Source organism: Glycine max, chromosome 7 (genome assembly GCF_000004515.6).
Source record: "Glycine max cultivar Williams 82 chromosome 7, Glycine_max_v4.0, whole genome shotgun sequence".
NCBI lineage: Eukaryota > Viridiplantae > Streptophyta > Magnoliopsida > Fabales > Fabaceae > Glycine > Glycine max.
The window spans coordinates 40,317,147-40,336,960 of record NC_038243.2 but is presented as its reverse complement, the minus strand read 5'-3'; the positions used below and the strand labels follow the sequence as shown (position 1 = coordinate 40,336,960).

At 33.1% G+C, this 19,814-nt stretch overlaps 2 protein-coding genes and 1 long non-coding RNA gene across 7 annotated transcripts; 1 reads left to right on the top strand and 2 right to left on the bottom strand.

Moving 5' to 3' along the window:
- The first annotated feature begins 4,742 nt into the window (after nt 1-4,742).
- LOC100792558 (O-fucosyltransferase 23) lies at nt 4,743-7,054 on the top strand. Of its 5 annotated transcripts, none has more exons than XM_003528506.5 (3): nt 4,754-5,261; nt 5,360-5,487; nt 5,590-7,054. In XM_003528506.5, exon 3 carries the CDS (start codon nt 5,593-5,595, stop codon nt 6,883-6,885), a length of 1,293 nt encoding a protein of 430 aa, XP_003528554.1. In that variant the 5' UTR covers nt 4,754-5,261; nt 5,360-5,487; nt 5,590-5,592; the 3' UTR covers nt 6,886-7,054. The 5 variants fall into 5 exon arrangements, with proteins under 5 accessions (XP_006583935.1, XP_003528554.1, XP_006583938.1 ...); XM_006583875.4 differs by having other exon boundaries at nt 4,778-5,261; nt 5,360-5,483; XM_041017391.1 differs by having other exon boundaries at nt 4,778-5,261; nt 5,360-5,483; nt 5,581-7,054.
- A 1,016-nt stretch (nt 7,055-8,070) lies between these two features.
- On the bottom strand, nt 8,071-11,939 carry LOC106799386 (uncharacterized). Its single transcript, XR_001389078.3, has 3 exons — nt 10,928-11,939; nt 9,149-9,231; nt 8,071-8,750 (listed from the first exon to the last, which is right to left on the bottom strand). It is a non-coding gene; the product is annotated as an uncharacterized lncRNA (long non-coding RNA).
- Nucleotides 11,940-16,999: 5,060 nt separating this feature from the next.
- LOC100527894 (uncharacterized) lies at nt 17,000-19,248 on the bottom strand. The gene is made up of 3 exons (NM_001369193.1): nt 18,900-19,248; nt 18,427-18,615; nt 17,000-17,267 (listed from the first exon to the last, which is right to left on the bottom strand). The coding sequence occupies exons 1-3, from the start codon at nt 19,128-19,130 to the stop codon at nt 17,184-17,186; spliced, it is 504 nt and encodes a 167-aa protein (NP_001356122.1). The 5' UTR covers nt 19,131-19,248; the 3' UTR covers nt 17,000-17,183.
- Nucleotides 19,249-19,814: the final 566 nt, after the last annotated feature.

Here is a 19,814-nt window from a genome sequence, read left to right as displayed (position 1 = left end):
TTTTATTTTTATATTACATAATCATTTAAGTCTGCTTTTAATGCTTAATTTTCATGAATTTGAATATATGGTAGAATTACCAACTCAAAATCTATGTTACCAAATGATAATGGGCTTTGTAGCAATATCAAATTCAAAATTATCATTTATATCATTTGTGCTATAGCGTTAATTAAATATTTTGCTTGGATAGTTTCATGGAATTCCATTTCCAATATTGTTTCAAAATATGTATAGCCATAATGATATCTTCGTAATAAAAGATTTTTGAAGTTACTAATTATTAATTAGTAGATGAAGTTTAAGAGATTTCTTGGCAGGGGTTGAAAATATGTTGCAGTCTCAAGAGTGACTTTTAGGCAACGGTTGAAAATATTGATAACTGATTGTGAAGAAGATAAAAACAGTACTTTTAATGTTGTTTAGAAAGAAGTCTTCAATAATTTATAAGAATAGGTAATTTTAAAATTGTTTTTTTTAATTACAAATGTTTTTAGTGTAATTCATTTTGTTGGAAATTGATGATCTTGCATTCCTTTTAACTTGGGTTTCTGTAGCAGATATTCTTGACGTTCTTATTTTTCAATATTCCCGTGTGTGTATGTCATGCCAAAGTAGTAATTACTTTTGCTAGGTATTTACAAATTCAGTTTATAATGTTTGGATAAATGTTGACAGTATATATTCATCAATAAATTTAAAATTTTATTATGCTAAATGATATAACTATCTAGATGCACTAAATAAGTACTCATTATGATAAAAGTTAAGTATACATACAAATATTGAAATAGTGGGTAAGTGTTTAATTGAGTCTTTATTTAATGGAATTTGAGGACGAAGAAAAAAACTACAGCGGTGAAGACAGTTTAAGTCAAATTTGACCTTCAAATGGGCTCTGACAGACGGTAAGGAGGGCAAGGATGATAAAGTATGTGAAAAATACAACATAAGCAAGGAGAAGTGAAACCAATTTTGTTAGAGTCGAAGAGACCCTTCATGAGAAGTTAGTTGATTTTCATTGTTTTAAACTTTATATATACACATTATTGTCAAATGTATAAAGTTAGGCTAATGTGTAATTGTTACAGGATGTTCAAAAGAAGGCGCAGACCATTCAGAAACAAAACACTGTCATTCACGTGTTGTCTCGTAGGAGTTATGATTATCTAAAAGAAAAGTTGATGGAGGACAAGAAAAAGAAATGATTGGAGGAAGCAGCTCAATCTAGGAGCAATGACACAATCCTTGATCCTCTGTATCCCATTAGATGACACATGAAGTGGAAGATGGCCTGCACGAAAAAATCTGGTCAAATGACGTCGAAGGCGACAAAGAAAATTATAGATAGGATTGTAAGTGACTCTCATTTGTCAATGGTCATTTTTTATAATAATTTTTTGATGAGTAAACCAAATTTGTTTCATCTGTTGACTACAAGATTCCTTGGAAGAACATGTCTCACAGGGAAGCTTTGTCACCCATGGACATCAGGATGTACTGACTGCTGCCATTGGGCGACCAGAACACTCTGGTTGTGTTTGTGCTGTTGGAGCCGGTGTCACGATCAAACAATATTTTGGACTGGCTTCAAGGATCTCTCGCACATCTACGTCCATGGCTCCCAAAGACCTGGAGCAACTGACACAAAAAATCAAGGACCAGCTGGAGAAATCAATCACACAAAAAGTGGCTCGACAACTAACATTGTCCTTCAGCCAGATGCAGCCCCTGTTCCAGTTGTAGATACAATCACAGGGACTCGCACTACCTCTTGAGCTTGTGGTTGATCCTTCTACTACCCATGTCAGTACAAAGGAAAGTTGTGTCGATCCCTCAAGGCAGGATCCAAACACGGCTGACTCAGAGAAATGTCGGTTGTATGTCGATAAAAATCATCCCCGCCCAGTTGCCCATGGAAGAGTTTATGAGGGGTCAACCACTGTCCACAACATCCCTTAGGCAATGATCAAGTCAAGGTTGGTGTTGAGGAAGTTCGAGATGTTGATGCTCGCATTATTGTATCCACTCAAGAGGTTTAGTTAGTGGGGCAAACACTTAACACCCTCCTCACTTGGGCGACACATCTTGTAAAGCGTTTTTTAGGACATGTATTTCATTTTATTGTTTTAAAAATTATTAAAAAAGAATGTTACAAATAAAGTGTTGACTAAAATTCATTATGTTTATTAATTATGTAGGGTAAACAGGGAGCTAAGGGACCAGCGAAACCTGCAGATAGGCCTGATCCTGATGTTGATCCTCTATACCTGATGACATTGACCATCCCACATCTTTTCCTTAAGCCTTTGCAGGCCATAGGATGCTACCGTGTTTGGGGTGTATAATGAAACTTCGCCTTGTACATAAAGCATGAAGATCTTTCTAAAATAGCACACGATGGTCAATGTCTCAGTATCTCTGTTATACAATTGTGGATTTTGTAAGTTACTTTACAGTATTGTATATTAGCTAACTAATTGTTTTAAATTCATAGACAATTTACATAATTTTAACAACAATAGGCATATGATTGAGACAAGTATGCAGCAAGGAATGCCTGTGTATGGATTCCTCGAGCCACAGTCCATATAGAGATCTGGGCAATCACAATTTGAATCAGAATATTATATTAAGAAATTGATGCAGAATTCACATAGAGATGTCTACCTAGGAGCCTACTTGAATGGGTAAGTTAAACTGAACAAATCAATTTTAATAATGTATGCATTATAATAACTTAATGTTTTCTAATGCAGTGCATATTGACAAATGGTCATTATATGTCCCAAGGACAATGTTATCATCTGGTTTTGTTCCTTGCACAATAGGTCCGACAACTATTTGAAAAGGAATTATCAACATGTTAGTTGTATTTTGTAATACATTTACTTTATGATTAGTATTTGACATCAATACTTTAATTGTACATTATGCATGCCTGTTTCTCTTAATCAGTGCTTTGAAAGGATTCAACGATAGTCAAGGAAGTAAATCCAAGGTTGTTGCTAGATGGATTGTAGTTAAAGTAAATGATTTAAATGATGTTTGTTGCCTTAAAATTTAAATTTTATTACTTTGTACACTAATTTTCGGTTAACTTTGAATGTCTAAATATCCTATTCAATTTAGTGCAATAAGCAAAAAGGAAGCACTGAGTGTGGGTACTACGTAATGCATTGGATGTCAATGATAGTCCTAGGAGGTTTCAAGGATAATTGGGAAACAATAATTGTTTACTTCAAAACTAATTCAATTTGTTATAATTTTTATTATTTATATTTATTAACTTATGTTTTATTATATCATGCAATATTTTACTGATCCAATACCATTGGAACCAAAGACCATGAAGACAATTCGCATTCAGTGCGCAAGATATTATCTAAAAGTTAAAAATGAAACACTAGATGTTTAAGTAATTTTAGAATTGTAGAGTTATGTTAATTTAGATTAGGTTACAATTGATTTTATGTATTGACTTTCATTACTTTAAATATTTCTTTTAATTGACATTAAATGTTCAACTATTATGGACAAAATTTGAATTGTCTGGATTGGTTTTATTTTTCAATTTGTAGGTTAATCTGGGGTAATTGAAAAAACAGATAGGATATTTAAAAAATTTCAGAAAACAACATCGGTTTCTTTAAAAATCAACGTTATTGTGCAAAACACAACCTCAATTTTTCTAAAAATCAATGTTGTGATTGCGCAACTACATCGGTTTTAAGAAAAAACCAATGTTGTGGTTGACTGACAACATTGATTTTTAGACCGATGTTGGTGAGCAGAAAATAATAGTGATTTTTGAAAAAATCAATGTTGTGACACAATCACAACATCAGTTTTTTTTTTTTTTCTAAAAACGGATGTTGATTTATAAATATTTTACATTTTTTTTGTTATTTCTTACTATACACATCAATTTTATAAAAAATCGATGTTGTGTAGTTTAGTTTAACATTAGTTTTCTAAAATTGATGTTAATGTTAATATTTTTAAAGTCGGTAGTTTCAACATCAAGTAATAATTGATGTTGAAAGTTCTTAATAACAACTGATGTTAAAAGCTTATATTGGTAGTAGTGTAAATTTTAACTTTTTAGTTATTAAAGCTAACAAAATTTGAATTTCTACATTGAAACTTAAATGTTATTTTTTAAAAAAGAAAAGTTGACTGCTGCAAAAGATTTATGAAAGAAATCTCAACTAGGTTGACCTCTCACAAAAATTAGCAGACAACCGGCTAGGAAATATCATTCAACCAATAAAGATAGCAACAGAAGGCACAGGAGACAAACCAAACTATACTCAAATTGTGTGTCAGGAATTGTGTGTCAAATTTTCTTTATGAAATTTATATTTATCATACTTATACATAAAGAATCTCTGTATATTGTTATTTCAACCTCGACTCATAAAATATCAAGATTGAATCGATACTCCAAAGAAAAACTTTATTAGTTATAATAATAATTTTATTCAACTCAACTCTAATAAAATTATCCCATAAGCTAAAAAAGAAAAAAAGTATAATATTCATATGGGTTCCTTTAATTTACAGCAGCAATCCACAATATTTTCTCTTAAAATAAACAAACTAAAATCAGTGGCCATATTTGGTTTCGTTAGGCTAGATAAGTTAAGACTAATTTTTCTGTACACCAGATAAAAAAAATTATTATCTCCGGTCCAACATTATTATTGAATATTTATTTATGTGAGGCAGCAGCAGGGTTTGGTTTGTTTTGGTTTGCTACATCGTCCTTAGAATGCGTGGAGTCTTGCCAGTTGTCTTTCTTAGCAAAACTAACCTGTCGTCTGATCTGTACAATACAATACAATCCCTCTGCATCTCTCACTTCTTCTGACTCATTTCCCTTTTGTTTTTGTCTTCTTCCCCTCACACCATCTCTCTCTCTCAAATATTCTCTTTTGGTACATCCTCTTTGCTTGAGGTTCAGCGTGCTACCAACCTTTTTTTTCCTTTAAAAGGGATTCATTCAGTCTCCTCTTTCGGGTTTTTCTCCCAAGATTCTCTCTTTCTTTATTTCTTTCACCATCCCAATTCTCCCTTCAATTCATTCATTCTCTCTCTTACTTTGTATTTTTAAGAGCCACATCAATTATTCAAAATTCAGTCATTGCTCTTTGTTTTGATCATTCTGTTCTTTCTTCTTCTATAAAGAGATCGGCTGTGGTAATGATAAATGATGATTATGGTGTTTGTTACTACCGAGATTGACACGGCTTGGATAGGTCTTATTTCATTATAATACTAAATGGATTTGAATATAAATGTTTTTTTTTTCACTTTGCAAATCCATAAGCTGATTTTGACTCTTTTCTCTTTGTAGATGTTCATTTTAGTGGGGGACTCTATTGAAAACTGGTCAGATTGTGCTGCCCTTAAAAGTTGGATCTTGACTTTGCAACATATGTGGACGAGTTCTCTTCATAGATGTTGATCCCTTGTGACTTGTGAGTAAGTGAATGATCCAATCTAAATATAAAATTGAATTGAGGGTTTGAATGGTGAGAGAGTGATTCTGACATGAAAGTGTTGTTTAATTGCAAGTTGTCTCAGTTAATGGGTGGTGGCACTGTGAAATCCTTGACTTGCAAATTTGTGTTTCTTCTTGTTGCTCTTTTGATTCTTAGAGCTCTGTTGGTTCCTCCCTCCCCTGGCTTTGGTGGGGTTGAATGGAGCAACTTTGTGTATATCAGGAACCATTCTCCATCATTTGGTGTTGGGGTTAGGCAAGATAAGTTTTTGGAGGTTCCTCAGATTGTGTGGGGATTGAACAACCAGAAGATTGCATTTGCAAGGGCTTGCCATACCGCTAGAACGATGAATCGAATTCTGTTGATGCCTAGTCTTAGTGCCTCCTTGTTTTACAAAGAAATTGACCTCTTGCAACCCATTTCCTTTGACAGGGTGTTCCAATATGACAAGTTTAATGCACTGTGCAGCGGGTTTGTGCAACTGGGTCGGTACTCAGATCTCTCGAACCAAACTCGGGTGCTTGAGATGCAGAAAGGGAGTGGTAGGAAGTGGACAGTGGAGAGGGATTTGGATCAATTGAGAGATTATAGTAAAGGGGAGTTTGAGGACCACGAGGTGATTAGGATAGTGGGGAAGAACCCTTTCTTGTGGCATGATCATTGGCCTGTGAAGGACTATGCAAAGGTTTTTGAGTGCTTAGTTTTGATAGATGAGATTGGTCGAGAAGCAGATAGAGTTGTGTCTAGGATTAGAGCAGTTGGAAGAGAAACACAAAGCAATAGTGAATCAGTGGAATTGGAGAATGATAGTTCTTCTTTTCAGCCTCTTCCTTATGTTGCTGTCCACATGAGAGTGGAAATTGATTGGATGATTCATTGCAAAAAATTGGAGCAGAGATTGAACACAAACCAAATTTGTAGTAGCAAGAAAGAGATAATGGAAAGAGTTGCCAACATCAAAGGTTTGAAGACTCCATCCGTTGTTTATCTTGCAGTAGCTGATAAACTCCTTCAAAATTCTTCAGTACTTGAAGGTTGGGAAGAAGGCTTTCTACCTTATGAGAAGAAGAAACTTGGTGTTGATGGAATTTACAAGAAGTATCCATATCTAATTCAATCAGCAATTGACTATGAAGTGTGCTTGAGGGCTGATATCTTTGTAGGGAACAGCTTCTCCACATTTTCGAGCCTTATAGTTCTTGAAAGAACACAAAAGATTATCACAATGGGTGTGAACATGTGTGGAAAAGATGTAACATGGCCCTCTTATGCTTACAACATACAAGGAGAATCAAATGGCCCTATGAGATGGGTCACAAATATGTCTCATTCAACCCTTCAAGAAATCAGCTATGGCACCAACCACATTTCTTGTTGACTATGCAATCTCCTTTCTCTTGTCTCAATTTTCTCACTTCTGGATTTTCGTTAGGACACTTAATTCTTTTTTTATGTAGAGAATTCAACAATGGTACATAGCTGTTCACAGGACACTAAGGTACAGTTTCTCATTATTTTAACTCTTAATATAATGCATTATTGTAAAACATTCAGGATGGTTTTGGTACTTAGCTGTTCACAGTACACTATGTTAATATTGAGTAGGAAGGGTGTTTTAGGTTTCCTTGTCTATATTTTTTATATGAAAAATATTAATTGGTTTAATTAAGAAATTAAGTAAAAAAAAAAATTGTTAGGATGAGTAAAATTTCATTCTAAGAATACTAATTAAGAAACTAAATAAAAAAAATTGTTGAAATGAGTAAAATTTCACTCTTCATAATTTTTTTGTTTTTCTATAATTTATATATTAAAAAAAATCTTTTAATTCCTTAACTAGTGTAGTTAGGAACTGATTGACAAGATTCTTTTGTTTTAATTTTGAGGTTTTCTTTTTTCCGTCTGTTGAATTTGGGAATGTGAAAGGGGCTGTAGTTCTGTGATAATAGGAAAAGATGTAGACAAGTCTGCAATAATCTGCGGTCTGTGTCTATTTGTCGTACATTGTAGAAAACACAAAGTGGGCATTCTTTTGTAGTTTTATTATCATACACAAAAAAGTGTTCCATTTTCAGAAATTATTTTCTTGGGGGAAGTGGGGTCTTCTGGATTTCCCTACAATTTGTAAACACTCATGTTTCACTTTCAAGCTAGTACAATCGTGTCTCTCGTGAATAACGCTTAAGTGTAGTATTATTATGCCTTCTCCCTAGTGTTGTTCAAATTTATTTTTTATTTCTGGTCCAAGGAGTCACCGCAGAAATATTTATGAAATGATGTCCCACTCTCGTGAATAACGCTTAAGTTAGTCACATTATTTTTAAATAAATACGACTTTTTGCTAAGATAGATAACATTTTGTTGTTACTTTCTCGGCCTTCATGTGAATTTTGGTAGAGTTTGTTTGGTCATACTCTCAATCAATTATTAGTAAGTAACGGCACGGATCGTCATGTTATATTTTGTTTTTTTAGAACGAAATTATGATTAGATTAAAAAGTAAACTTTTTTTTAAATGTTAAAAAAATTATAATTTGAGATAAATTAATAATACAAAGTAGAATAGACTTCGGTTGGGATATACTAAAATTTTAATGGATATAGGAATGACAATAATTTGAACGTAAATATATAATTTAAATATAGTTATTATTATATTTCATTGTTTATAATTTTATAATATATAATCAAAAGTGTAGTGAAATATATTAGGAGTTGGATTACTTAATCATGAAAACTCCAATCAAGACATTGGTGATACCCGGTGTTAACCATTAGCTTAATCTTGCACTTTTGTCATGTGGGCAATATTTCATGAGGTGTGTAGGAATCTAAAACGAATGTGGTCACGCTGAACATAATTGTTTGCAATGCTTGCTTTCCATATAGTGATAACATGCAACCTATAGTGTGAAATTAAAATAGTAACAATAGTTGTTTTTCACTTTTATTGTCTAGAACAAACCAAAAAAATGGTTACCTTGCTATTGATTCCTTGTCAAAAAAAGCTTTCTAAACAAAAAATGGTTACTTGCAGTTTCCATAGTTGCACAAAACAATTTAAACGTATTAAAATAATGTTTTAATGATGTGAAATACATGGTTTTATACACATAAATTGAATTGGTCTATGAGTAGAATATGTTTAGTATTAAAGTAATAATCCACCTTGTTTGAATGTGTATGAAATACACTGGAAATGATTGAAGCAGTCGTTGTTTACTTCATAGTCTCACTAATCACCTAGATATCAGTAAAGAAAATTAGTTAAAGTCATGAAACAGATCTTGAGAATAATATAGAATAATATTCTTGATGTACAATATGCTTATTTATATTCTTAAACCTTAGTGGTAGTAAAAGAACACTATTTGAAGTATGCAATGCTTGCTTTCAAAACAAAAAAGCTACCATTTTGCAAAAAAGTTAATGGAATGACTTGCTAATTGAGTGACCAACATTCATTCTACCTACAATTTAAATATAAGTAGTAAGAATTGAACTATATACAAAGAATCTTATATTCAATTGAAGGGATAGGTTTTGACTATTGTATTTGATCAAATGACCATCATTGTTAATCTATAGAAAGTAAAACATGGTAATGGTTCATAATATAGAAAGTCTTGTTATAGAAGTACTTTGTAATACCGCTTGATGCAACAGTTAGCACAATCTCTTGCTTACTTCTAAGGGCCGATGCTAATGTTTGCCACATGAATATCTTGCATGTCCCGCCAAAACCATGTAAGAAAAAGGAAGAAATTTCAACAAAGAAACTTTAAAGTAAACAAAACAAAAGGAAGAAAGTAGGGTTCAGCTTGATAAACAAAATGAGAAATCTGAGGAAAAACAAGGAAAGAGAAATTTGAGAACTAAACTAGGAAAGGAAAAATGAAAAATTAAGATTTTTATCACCTTAAACAGTGCAAGGCTGAAACAAATATTAACCCAATCCCATACAACAACACCATATGTTATATCAAAAGAAATAACAAAATAAGTGAAGTTCAATTTTCTAAAAAAATCTTACAGAAAGCACACAGTTCTAATTTCTGCAAGGAGAAGATGAGAATGCTTCAATAATATGGAAAATAGATGATGAAAACCACATAGCCATGAAAAGAAAACTTTCCTCTTTGTTGCAGTAGCATTCCATAAAAAATGGGCAAAAAAATGGAATTTAGAATGATCAATCAATTGAAAGCAATTACCTCATTTCTTAGCTTCAAAACAATAATGTTGGTTGTTCTAGATCTAAAAAAATATAACTAAAATCATAAAAGTAAAAGAAAATGACATAATTCATCAATCAGATGATGATTCATCTTTCTCCTATTCTCAAAGTCATTTTTTCTCTTATAATAGCAAGCAATAATACTGGTTGTTCTGGATTTAAAAAAATATAACTAAAATCATAACAGTAAAAGAAATTGACATAATTCATCAGTCAAATCAAGATCCATCTTTATCCTCCTATTCTCAGAGTCATTTTTTCGCTTACAATAGCAATTGACACACGCTCATAGTGAGACATAAAAATGACAAAAACAGAAAGCATATACAATAACCACTCTTTTCTGATTGAATCCACTCAATACTCAATCACAACCAACACATACACTTCACAAAGGCAATTCACACACACAACACCCACTTATTCTCCTTGTATCAATAGACACAACCTCACTCATAGCCATTTCTAAAAATCACTCATAGAATGTAGCATAATTATCTATCTTTTCACAATGATTATTCATTCTCAGAACAAATTTTCTCTTAATCTCTAAATCTGATAACTATTTGTGAGCTAGTCAACTCTTGTTTAAATATTGTTTATATTCCCTCTCTCAAGTAAGTGTCTTCAAGTAGTTCCTTTTTTCCTTGTCCCAAAAGGAGCAAAGTTAATAAAGTAACTTGAGATAGGTATAACTTAATCTTGTATCAATAACAAAGGAATATATTAATCACACACCAGTAACAATATTTTAATAAAGAAAGTAATTAGATTGAAAAAAAGGCTCAACTGGCTTAAGATATTTATTAAAAGTTTAATAATTAAATTAAGAAGCATATAACCATAAATCCAAGTAACATGGGCAAAGGTTTAATTTGTTATATCAGAATATAAATATATATGTTACAATGAGGGAAAAAAATAACATTGGAAGCACAACATTAAATAATTTATTATGCAAGAGCATATATTTATCACAATCTCAAGAGTTGATTAGCTTTGCATTTTTGTCTCATAATGAACCCCTAACTTTAAAGGAGTTATTTTCAACAAATCTATCAATCTCAAGCATATATCTATCCTTCGAAATTTATTTAAAGATAAAAACAAAAACTCCTTTAATTCTTATTTTTCATACACCCCAACAAAAAAAAAGAAAAAAAAGAGAAAGGGAGAAGCTCACCTGCACAACGTAGGAGGATCCTTTTGCAAACCCTTAAGCTCCTTCAAGATGCATTTTGAAGCCATACCTAAGCTTCAAAGAAAAAAAAGATAACTGAGAAATAAAACACAAATAATAGAGTCTAAAAAATAAACCTTTCATAACGTTAAAGGTTATAAGCTACACATCGCTATGCCAAGAAACCGATTAACAAAATAAAACCTAAAAATCTAAAATTGAAAAGGTATTGGCAAAAGGGTCATCAATCAGAACCCGGAAAAGGGAGAGAGAGAAACTGAACTAGGTCAAAATCGAAGATGAAGACTAAAGGGATTTAGATTTTTCAGAAGAAGAAGGAGAAAATGATGAAAAGGAGAGACAAAAATAGAGAGAGGGAGTTGGCTTTGCTGTCTGTGGAGAGAAGAAAAAAGAAAAAAAAAAAAAGAGAGAAACGTATCAGAGAAGCCAAAAGGTGAGGAGAAAAAGAAAGAGGACAAAAATAATCCTATGTTGGACAGTTATCTAAAAATGAAGAAGACTAACAATGTAATTTCAATAGTCTAAAGAAATAATGAAAAGAAAGTAGACATATCAATACAATGGGGATGCGTGCTATAAGGAAATTGAAACAAAGTATAAAATATAAGAAACAAACATATTTCACAGAAACACAATACATAGATGATTAGTACTTAGAACTTAGAAGATATGCTACCTGATCATACTACCATAAACTATAAAGGATAATAGGTGGTTGTTGCAATTCACTTAAAATGTATTCAAATATATTTAAGCTCATTATCTTAGCTGTAGTTGTTATAGTAACAGCACACCAGCTTTAGCCTATTTATCGTGTAACAACATCCTTAGAGTAAGGATCACTACTATTCTGAGGCTTTGAACTGTTATTTTTTGTTGTGGTCCCTCACTCCCTTGTTTATTCTTTAACTAAGATCCTCCTTATACAAAACTGCATACTACCACCTGCAGCAAGCGCGCAAACTCTCAAATTCACAATTTTTTAGGGCAGGTTCAAATCTAAAGCATGCTAAGATGCACAAGAAAGTAAATCATTATTAAACTTGAACATCCTTATCTCTACTGCTTCCACCCTATTCAGAACCTTGCTTTTGTTGCACTTATTGTTCTAGCATATCTTCAATTTTTTCCATCTCTCTTAATAGTCGTCATCTAAAGAAACTTCGTACATGAAAGTTTTACTATGCACAAAAGCAAAAGTAACAAACCTTACAAAAAGAATAGTGAGTCCTAATTTTTTCCTCTCTCATATATGAAAAATCTAAATCCATTCTAAACATAGCATATGAACTTAAAATTGAAGAAGCAAGGGCAAATCTTTATGCAAATCTAAAATAATTGGATATTCAGCTTACCAAACTTGAGTTTTGGAATTTATATAAGCCAATAGTTGCAATAGAAATGAGTTATGTGCAAGCAAATGATCAAACAATTTAGTTCAAATCAGGATCGATGTCAAATGTCTCAGGAGTAATTCCATTCCAAATTCAAACACCAATTAATTACGTCTATCTTCATGTCTCCAAGTCTCCAACCTCAAACCCCAAAATTAGACATTATATAGAATTGCTAACTCAATCATAATTTACTCAAACTTTCATACATAACATCAAGCACCAAGTCCATATGAGTGTATTGAAGTTCAACTCCTATTCAGTCTAAAATCAATAAATTATGACCAGTTTTCTTTTTTTCCAATGCAAGGACAAAAGGGCTTAGACTCTCCATTCAATACCAGCTTTTCCCTATGTTTTTACGAATTCAAATAGCAGACACGGGAAAATGGACAAGACAGAGGGCATATCCGAAGTCAAGAAAGTATGAAATATAAGGTATTAAAAATGGAAAGTAAGTCATACCAGCTTTCAAAATTTTCTACTTACCATCAAAAGCTAATTTTCCCAAATTGTGTTTGTAAAACTGCTAAGTCTACTCCACTGGTCCACCCTTGTATTGCCTTTACTATCTAGAATATGAAATTATTCATTTCCTCAAGAGTGTGTTTGGATAGAGAATTTTAACTCAGGAAATTAATTTATCAGAGAATTTAAATTTTTGTAATCTAAAATTCATTGTTTGGATGTTTTTTTATGAAGAATTTAAATTTTTGGAATTTTAAAACAGAATTTTAAGCAACTAAAAATGTGAAATTTCAATTTTCTTCTAAAAGGTGAGAAATTGAAATTCTCTTCTTGATAGAAGAATTTTCTAAAACATTCGCGTATTTCCTTTATAACTGTCATCTTCTCTTCCACCTGAAAGTTCCCGAAATCCCGTTCTCAGACTTGCGACTCTTCCCTCACTCTGATGATCCTCTTCTTCAAGAAACATCGTCTGAGCTCGTGGAACATCAATCAGGTGTGGGCGTATGGGGACACGTAGAACTGCATCTGTCAGTCAGGGGAGCAGCCTTCGCTATGCATCACGCAGCGGAGGTGCTTGCCTGTGCCGAGGGCCTGGGTCATGCCTTACGCCGTTGACTGAATGTTGTGGTCGGGTGTGGTGGTGTATGTCGTCGTGTCCTGGTTTCTCTGTGACTTCCCATGCGCATCAGTATTCTTCTCTTTGGAAGTACACCAAGCATATCTTTTCTTCTCTTTGCATTCATTTTCTTTCACCCTTACAATTTTAATTTTTTTTATCTAAACACAAAATTTAGAAAATAAAAGAATTTCAATTGAAGCATTTGAAATTCTTAGAATTAAAAATTTCTCAGAACTTTAAATTTTCTCATCCAAACACACTACACACTCTCCCTGTAATGTCCAAGAAATTGAGTAAATATTTGGTAGAAGACAAAAATGGTCTCCAATTGGATATGTGTCACAAATATGTTGAGATTAAAATGGTATTTTCACTGGCCTAAACATTTTACAGTAGATAGTAGATAAATCACAATTGATAAGTGTTTTAAGATAATTATTATAAACATTAATAAATTTATTATAAATAATATTTTATGATTATATAATAATGTAATTATTTTATAACATGTTTGGATGAGATTTAATTTTGTCATAATTAATTCTAAAATTATGTTGAAAGTTACAACAATAAATAAATTATACTTTTTTAATTTTTCATCATGATTTTGAGTTCAAGAATCAACTATCCTTTGCTATCCCCAACATATACTTACATAGTCGGTAAATAATTTATGTTCACGTTTTGATTAGATGATTTGTCCCTTTAAATATATATGTTGTAAAGAATGATGAACTAATTTGGCTAAAGTTGTTTTACTTTGGCTAGAGAAAACGGGAAGCATTTCTTGTTCAGTGTTGTTTTCTTTCCTTTATTTGTTGGGTCCTTCTCTTTGTCTGATTCTTACCATTTTGGCCGATGGAATTTGGTGTCCAAAGTAGAATCACAACACAACAGAACACTTGCCTTTAATGTGTGGGTTCCCCTTGGTGTACAATGATTTGTCCCATGAGTCCCTCGTAGAATCACATGCCACTGCTGGGGAAGAGTAAATGTAAATCAAATTTTGAGAGCATTTAACAGATGAGGATATATGTCCTTTTCTTATTCAGCGGTGTTAGTTTTCCGTTGTCTTACTATTTTTCTTGATGAGGAAGTGACAGAGGATGGGATTTGTGTCCCTTGAAACGTTGCTGACCAATTAAAAATATCTCGGGGGTGGTTATGTGAATAAATTATTGGAGTCACGTGGGTTAATGTTGAAAAATAGGGAAACAAAAGAGTAAATAAACAATTTAATTTTTAAAATTATGATTCATTGTCACTTTAGCTTTTAGAATTAATGAATTTTTTTAAAAAAAAATTAAACTACATGGGATAATGTTGAAAGGTAGGGGAAAAAAAGTAAACAACACTGCAACTGAGATTCGCTATATTATTTTAATTTTTAGAATTAACAGTTTAAGAGTTCTTGAAATTGTAATTTGGAGCTCACTATTTTCCAAAGTTTTATGCAACTTGTGACTTGTGATAATACTAAATATGTTCAAGCATCGAAATGACAATAGTAAAAATAATTATTTTAGAGACATAGATGAAACAAGTTACAGGTATATGAATTTTCTTTTTAAATTTGATAAATATCAAAACTAAAGTAACAATGAATAATAACTTTAGTGACTAATTGACCATCTACTCAAAAATAAATTGGGATGGGAAGGCAATGTGAGCAAGAATATTAATAACATACTTGTGTAGTATTTTTTAATATATTTTTCATTATTGTTAATATTTATTTGAAATTTGTTAAATGATACATGTTTTAATCTTTATTTAATGAATCACTTTCTTAATTTAGTGCAACTAATGAGGTTTTATTTAAGTGTTAAAAAATGTGTGAAAATGAGTTGAAAATATTTCTCCAATAGTTAGAGGAGTGACTGCTGTGAGATATATGGGTGCAGTAAAAATAAATGTAACTAAAGGGATGCTGCAACATACGGTTAGGAATAGGCCAGGTCAGGCTTTGAAAGGCCTGAGTCTAACCTACGATGAATTTTTTAGGCCTGAGTCTGACCTATAGCCTATCAAAGGTTTTTATTTTGGCTCGGTCTGGTCTTTTTAAAAGCCTAGCCTGACCTGATAGCTTTTTTAAAAGCATTCTTCATATTAAATCTTTAGTAGTATGGAGTAAGAAGAACCTAATAGGTAAAGGAAAAAGAAACACGAATAGAAAAACCAATAAAAATAATGAGAAATATAAATGGACACATGACTCACACCTAAATTGTAATTAAAGTCTTACTTGATTATAGGAATAGAAGTTATGGAACAGTACTGTGTAATCAAAGTCTGCTAGTTTCAAAAATAAAATTAATTATACCCAAAAAATAATATAAGTATATATTGGTAACAAAAAAATAATATAAATATATATACATATATATAGGCCAGTCTATCATACTTATAAGACTTTTTAATAAGTCTAAACCTGGTCTATTTAATTTAATAGGCTTTTAAAGAAGCCTGAGCCTAACCTTTTAATTAAATAGGTCAATTCAGACCAAGCTTTATGTAGGTCAGGTCGTAGACCCCGTTTGCATTAGTTTGCATTATTAATTCAAATTATGTATCAAATGGCTCAAATCAAAATCTGATATGATTGTACTATTAGTTTGCATTATTCTAGAAAGTCAGTTGTAACAATATTCTTCTGATGAACAATATACTGGGTCACACTAGTCAAGGAATCCAATTATTCATTCCTGATACATTTCTCCAAATCTCCTATATTTTTTGAAGTCCTAGCAATTGAATCATTAAAAAAAAAATACTATATCTAAGTTTTAAAACAAAGTTAAAATACTTTTATAAAAAATTGCAGGCTTGGGATCTTACGAGGTCAATTTCCAGGAAAAAGAAAAAGGATTTCATGAGAACCATACAGAAAAGGAAGAAAATAATATTCCACAAAAGAAGACAATTGCACTTTTTTTTCCTTTCATTTTAATGATTTACTTATGTTGAATACTTTGCTCCTGCACACTTGTTATCTACAATTCATTGTAATTTTTCTTTCCATGGAACGTACTTTGTTGTAGTCCTTAATTCTGTTGTGTCTCAATTTCAGGTGAGCTCATGAGTTTTATACTTTCGATATTCTTGTGGTGCGGAATACAGGGATGGTCAACAGACATGTCGTTGTGCATTTTAGTGTGAAGACAACTCTGAAGACTTAATCTTAAAATCATGCTCAACCAAAAGTAATTTTATGAATAACAGCATTTATGAATGTCTGAATGACACCCGCCATGCCATCTATCTAAACTTACAAGTTTTGGTACAAATTCTTAAAATACATATCGACCTTGTCTAATAATATGTTTGGCTACTTCTTAAAATCAATTTTGACCCCAAAATCATGATGAAAATTGACAAAGTTAAAACAACTATTTGTTTTCAACTTGATTTCGGAATTGATTTTAGTAGAAATGATATCAAATGAAAACTAATCCAAACTCACGTTAATTTAGGTGTTTTTCTGATAATGTTTCTGTATTGATGAGCATACACAGTAGCTATCTTATATTGTTTTAAAGAGTACATTACAACATACTTACACCAATATATAATCCATTCGGTAATTCATGTTTGCCAAAATTTCATACAATTTTCCTTGGTGAATGTGCAGTAGTTATTATGATTTCACCCCATCTCATCAGAGATTACAACAACACATAGTACTGGAAATTAGTTATATTAAGCATTAAAATTGAAAAGAAAAAAAAAAAGATATAACTAAGGACAAGTTACATTACTTAGAACCATGTTTACCATACTCTTCTACCCTGTGAAAAGCATCCATGAGAACATCAGTCGTCCAATCCTTCACGTCCTCCTATACACAGCATGTGAGGAAACTTCAGCCACTAAATCTAAATGCTTCCTTTAGGCAAAACTCTTGTTATCTAACCGCGCCATAAATGTCACAAGTCTGCCCGTGTATGTGTGTGCATCATGTGTGATCAAGATTATTTCATTTCACCTTTCAAACATGATATATCCCATAAATATATGAGATGAATTTAATAAGAGGCGAGATAAGTTAACTTTAACCGTTGTTTTATGCACCAACATGGCATGGTATGATTAACAAATAGCATTTCCCTTAATCATGTGGTCAGGGTTCAATCTCCAAGTCCATGTATTAGAAGATGTTAGTTCTTTAAATGCATCTTAATATTTGGAGGAATTAGTCTCTTGACACCCCCAAAAAATACATAGTTTCATGGTTCTATAGTCAAGATCAGTTCCTCTAGTGAAAGCACGTTCTCATCAAATACAATTCCTACATGTATGTAAAAAAGGTTTAATTACTCATTTGATCCTTATATAATATTGTTAAATGGCGGTGCTATGGCCACCATGGCGGAATGGCGTGGAGGTTTTTTCGCCAACTGCCATAGACAATTTGTGAAGGGAGGCTTGCTATGGTGGTGCCATAGGCCACAATAGCATGCCTATATGGCAGAATTTTGGCCTTCTGCCGTGTTTCGCCATCCGTCATTGATAACATTGTCCCTATATCTATTATCAACACACAATTTCTGTTTTAGTCCTTATACCTAAAATCTAGTCATTTTAATCCTTACACTTGTATTTTAACTCATTTTAATCCCTATACACACACTTACACTTTTTAATCCCTTCTAGACTCCACAATTTTGGATGCCAAGGACGAAAATAGATTAAAAACTGCATATGTAGGAATTGAAACATGAAGTTTTTAGGTGTCGAGACTAAAATGTCAAGATTGTATTGATACATCATATATGTAGTAAATGAGTAATTAAACCTATAAAGAAAACAAAGCATATATTGAGGTGTGCATTATTACCAGATGCAACTGTTGACCGAAAGTACAGGAACTGAAAACATTTTGTTTCTACCCTTGTCTATTCAAGATTAGTTCCTCTAGTGAAATCATGTTCTCATCTAATGCAATCCCTACATGCATACAAAGAAAACAAAGCGTAAAGTGAGGCACATGCTATTACCAGACGCAACGGTTCGCCGGTTCTTATTCTGGAATTGGGGCGCGCAAGCGTGGACTCAAACGGAGTTCTGGGCCTGACTTCTCGAAACTCATCCCACTCCTCTCGAGTGAGCATTCTAACACTGCCTTGCCCTTCAGGGGCATTCTTTATCTTCCGCTCCAGCAGCTCTTGGGACCTCGAATCATCGTACTGCCACCACCCGTCACATCCATAACTGTTAGTTACTACTTCGAAAATATAAGGTGATTTGGATGGTTAGGGGAGAATGGAAAGAGGGGAAATGTTGCGGTTTCGATCCCTCTGTTAACAAAATAACTAACATTCTAACAAACTAATGTTTGTCAATGAAAAAAAAAATACGTTAGTCACTACTTCATTTCATCGAACACGTGGTGTGCAGCGAGATGAAAAAATGGTTATAATAATAACTATGACATTGATAATAAGATGAGTGGTGGTGGTGGATGGCATACCGTCATGAGGAGCTTGGCGAAGAGAGCGATTCCGATGGCGGCGAAGTACATGGGGATGGTGGCGGTGTCGAGGTAGGAGAGGGATTCGGGAACTGTGACGATGAACTGGTCCTTGCTCTTCGAGTGCCGAGTCTTTCTCTTCTTCTCCAATTCCAACGCCCTTCTCTTCAGTGTTCCAGAGGGGGCGTCGCTGCGAAGAGTGTGCAACAATCTACGCCTCACTGCGTTCATCGTTTACCGTTCATCAAAATTCAAACCCAGTTGATGCGGTGGTGTTTAGCTTCCTCTGAAAAACATCGCTCTTCCTTCCTTATGTTATTCGAGTGGGAACGTCTGAGTTAAAGGACAATATCACCCTTAATTTTTTCTGCTAATGGCAGTTAGCCAGTTATTCGCAGTTCCGCACTCTTCTATGTTTTTTTTTTTTGTCAACAGTTCAATGAGCCACATGCTACAAGGGGCCCAAAGCAAGAACCAAGAACCAACAAGGGTGTTGCTAGGTGCACCCAGCATTATTTCTGGTGCACCCAGCATTTTTTTCAAAATGCCAAAATTACCCCTGCGCTTTCTTCGCATTTGTGATGCATGTGCGTGAGGGTGGTCCGTAAATCTTACAGATCAACTTGATCCATAAGCCTTTTACGGATCAAGTTGATCCGTATGCACTTAACCCTTGATTCGTATCAACTTGATCCGTAAAAGGCTTACAGATCAAGTTGATCCGTATGCCTTTTACGGATCAAATTAAAGGCTTACGAATCAAGGGTATTTCAGTCTTTTCCCCTTAAGTGTTGGGTGCACCAGCAATAATACTAGGTGCACCTAGCAATAGAGCCGTCAAAATGGGTTTTGTCCCGTGGGCTAGTCTGGCCCACTGTGGGCTAGAGGTGGGCCGGCTCAATTTTAAAAAAAAAA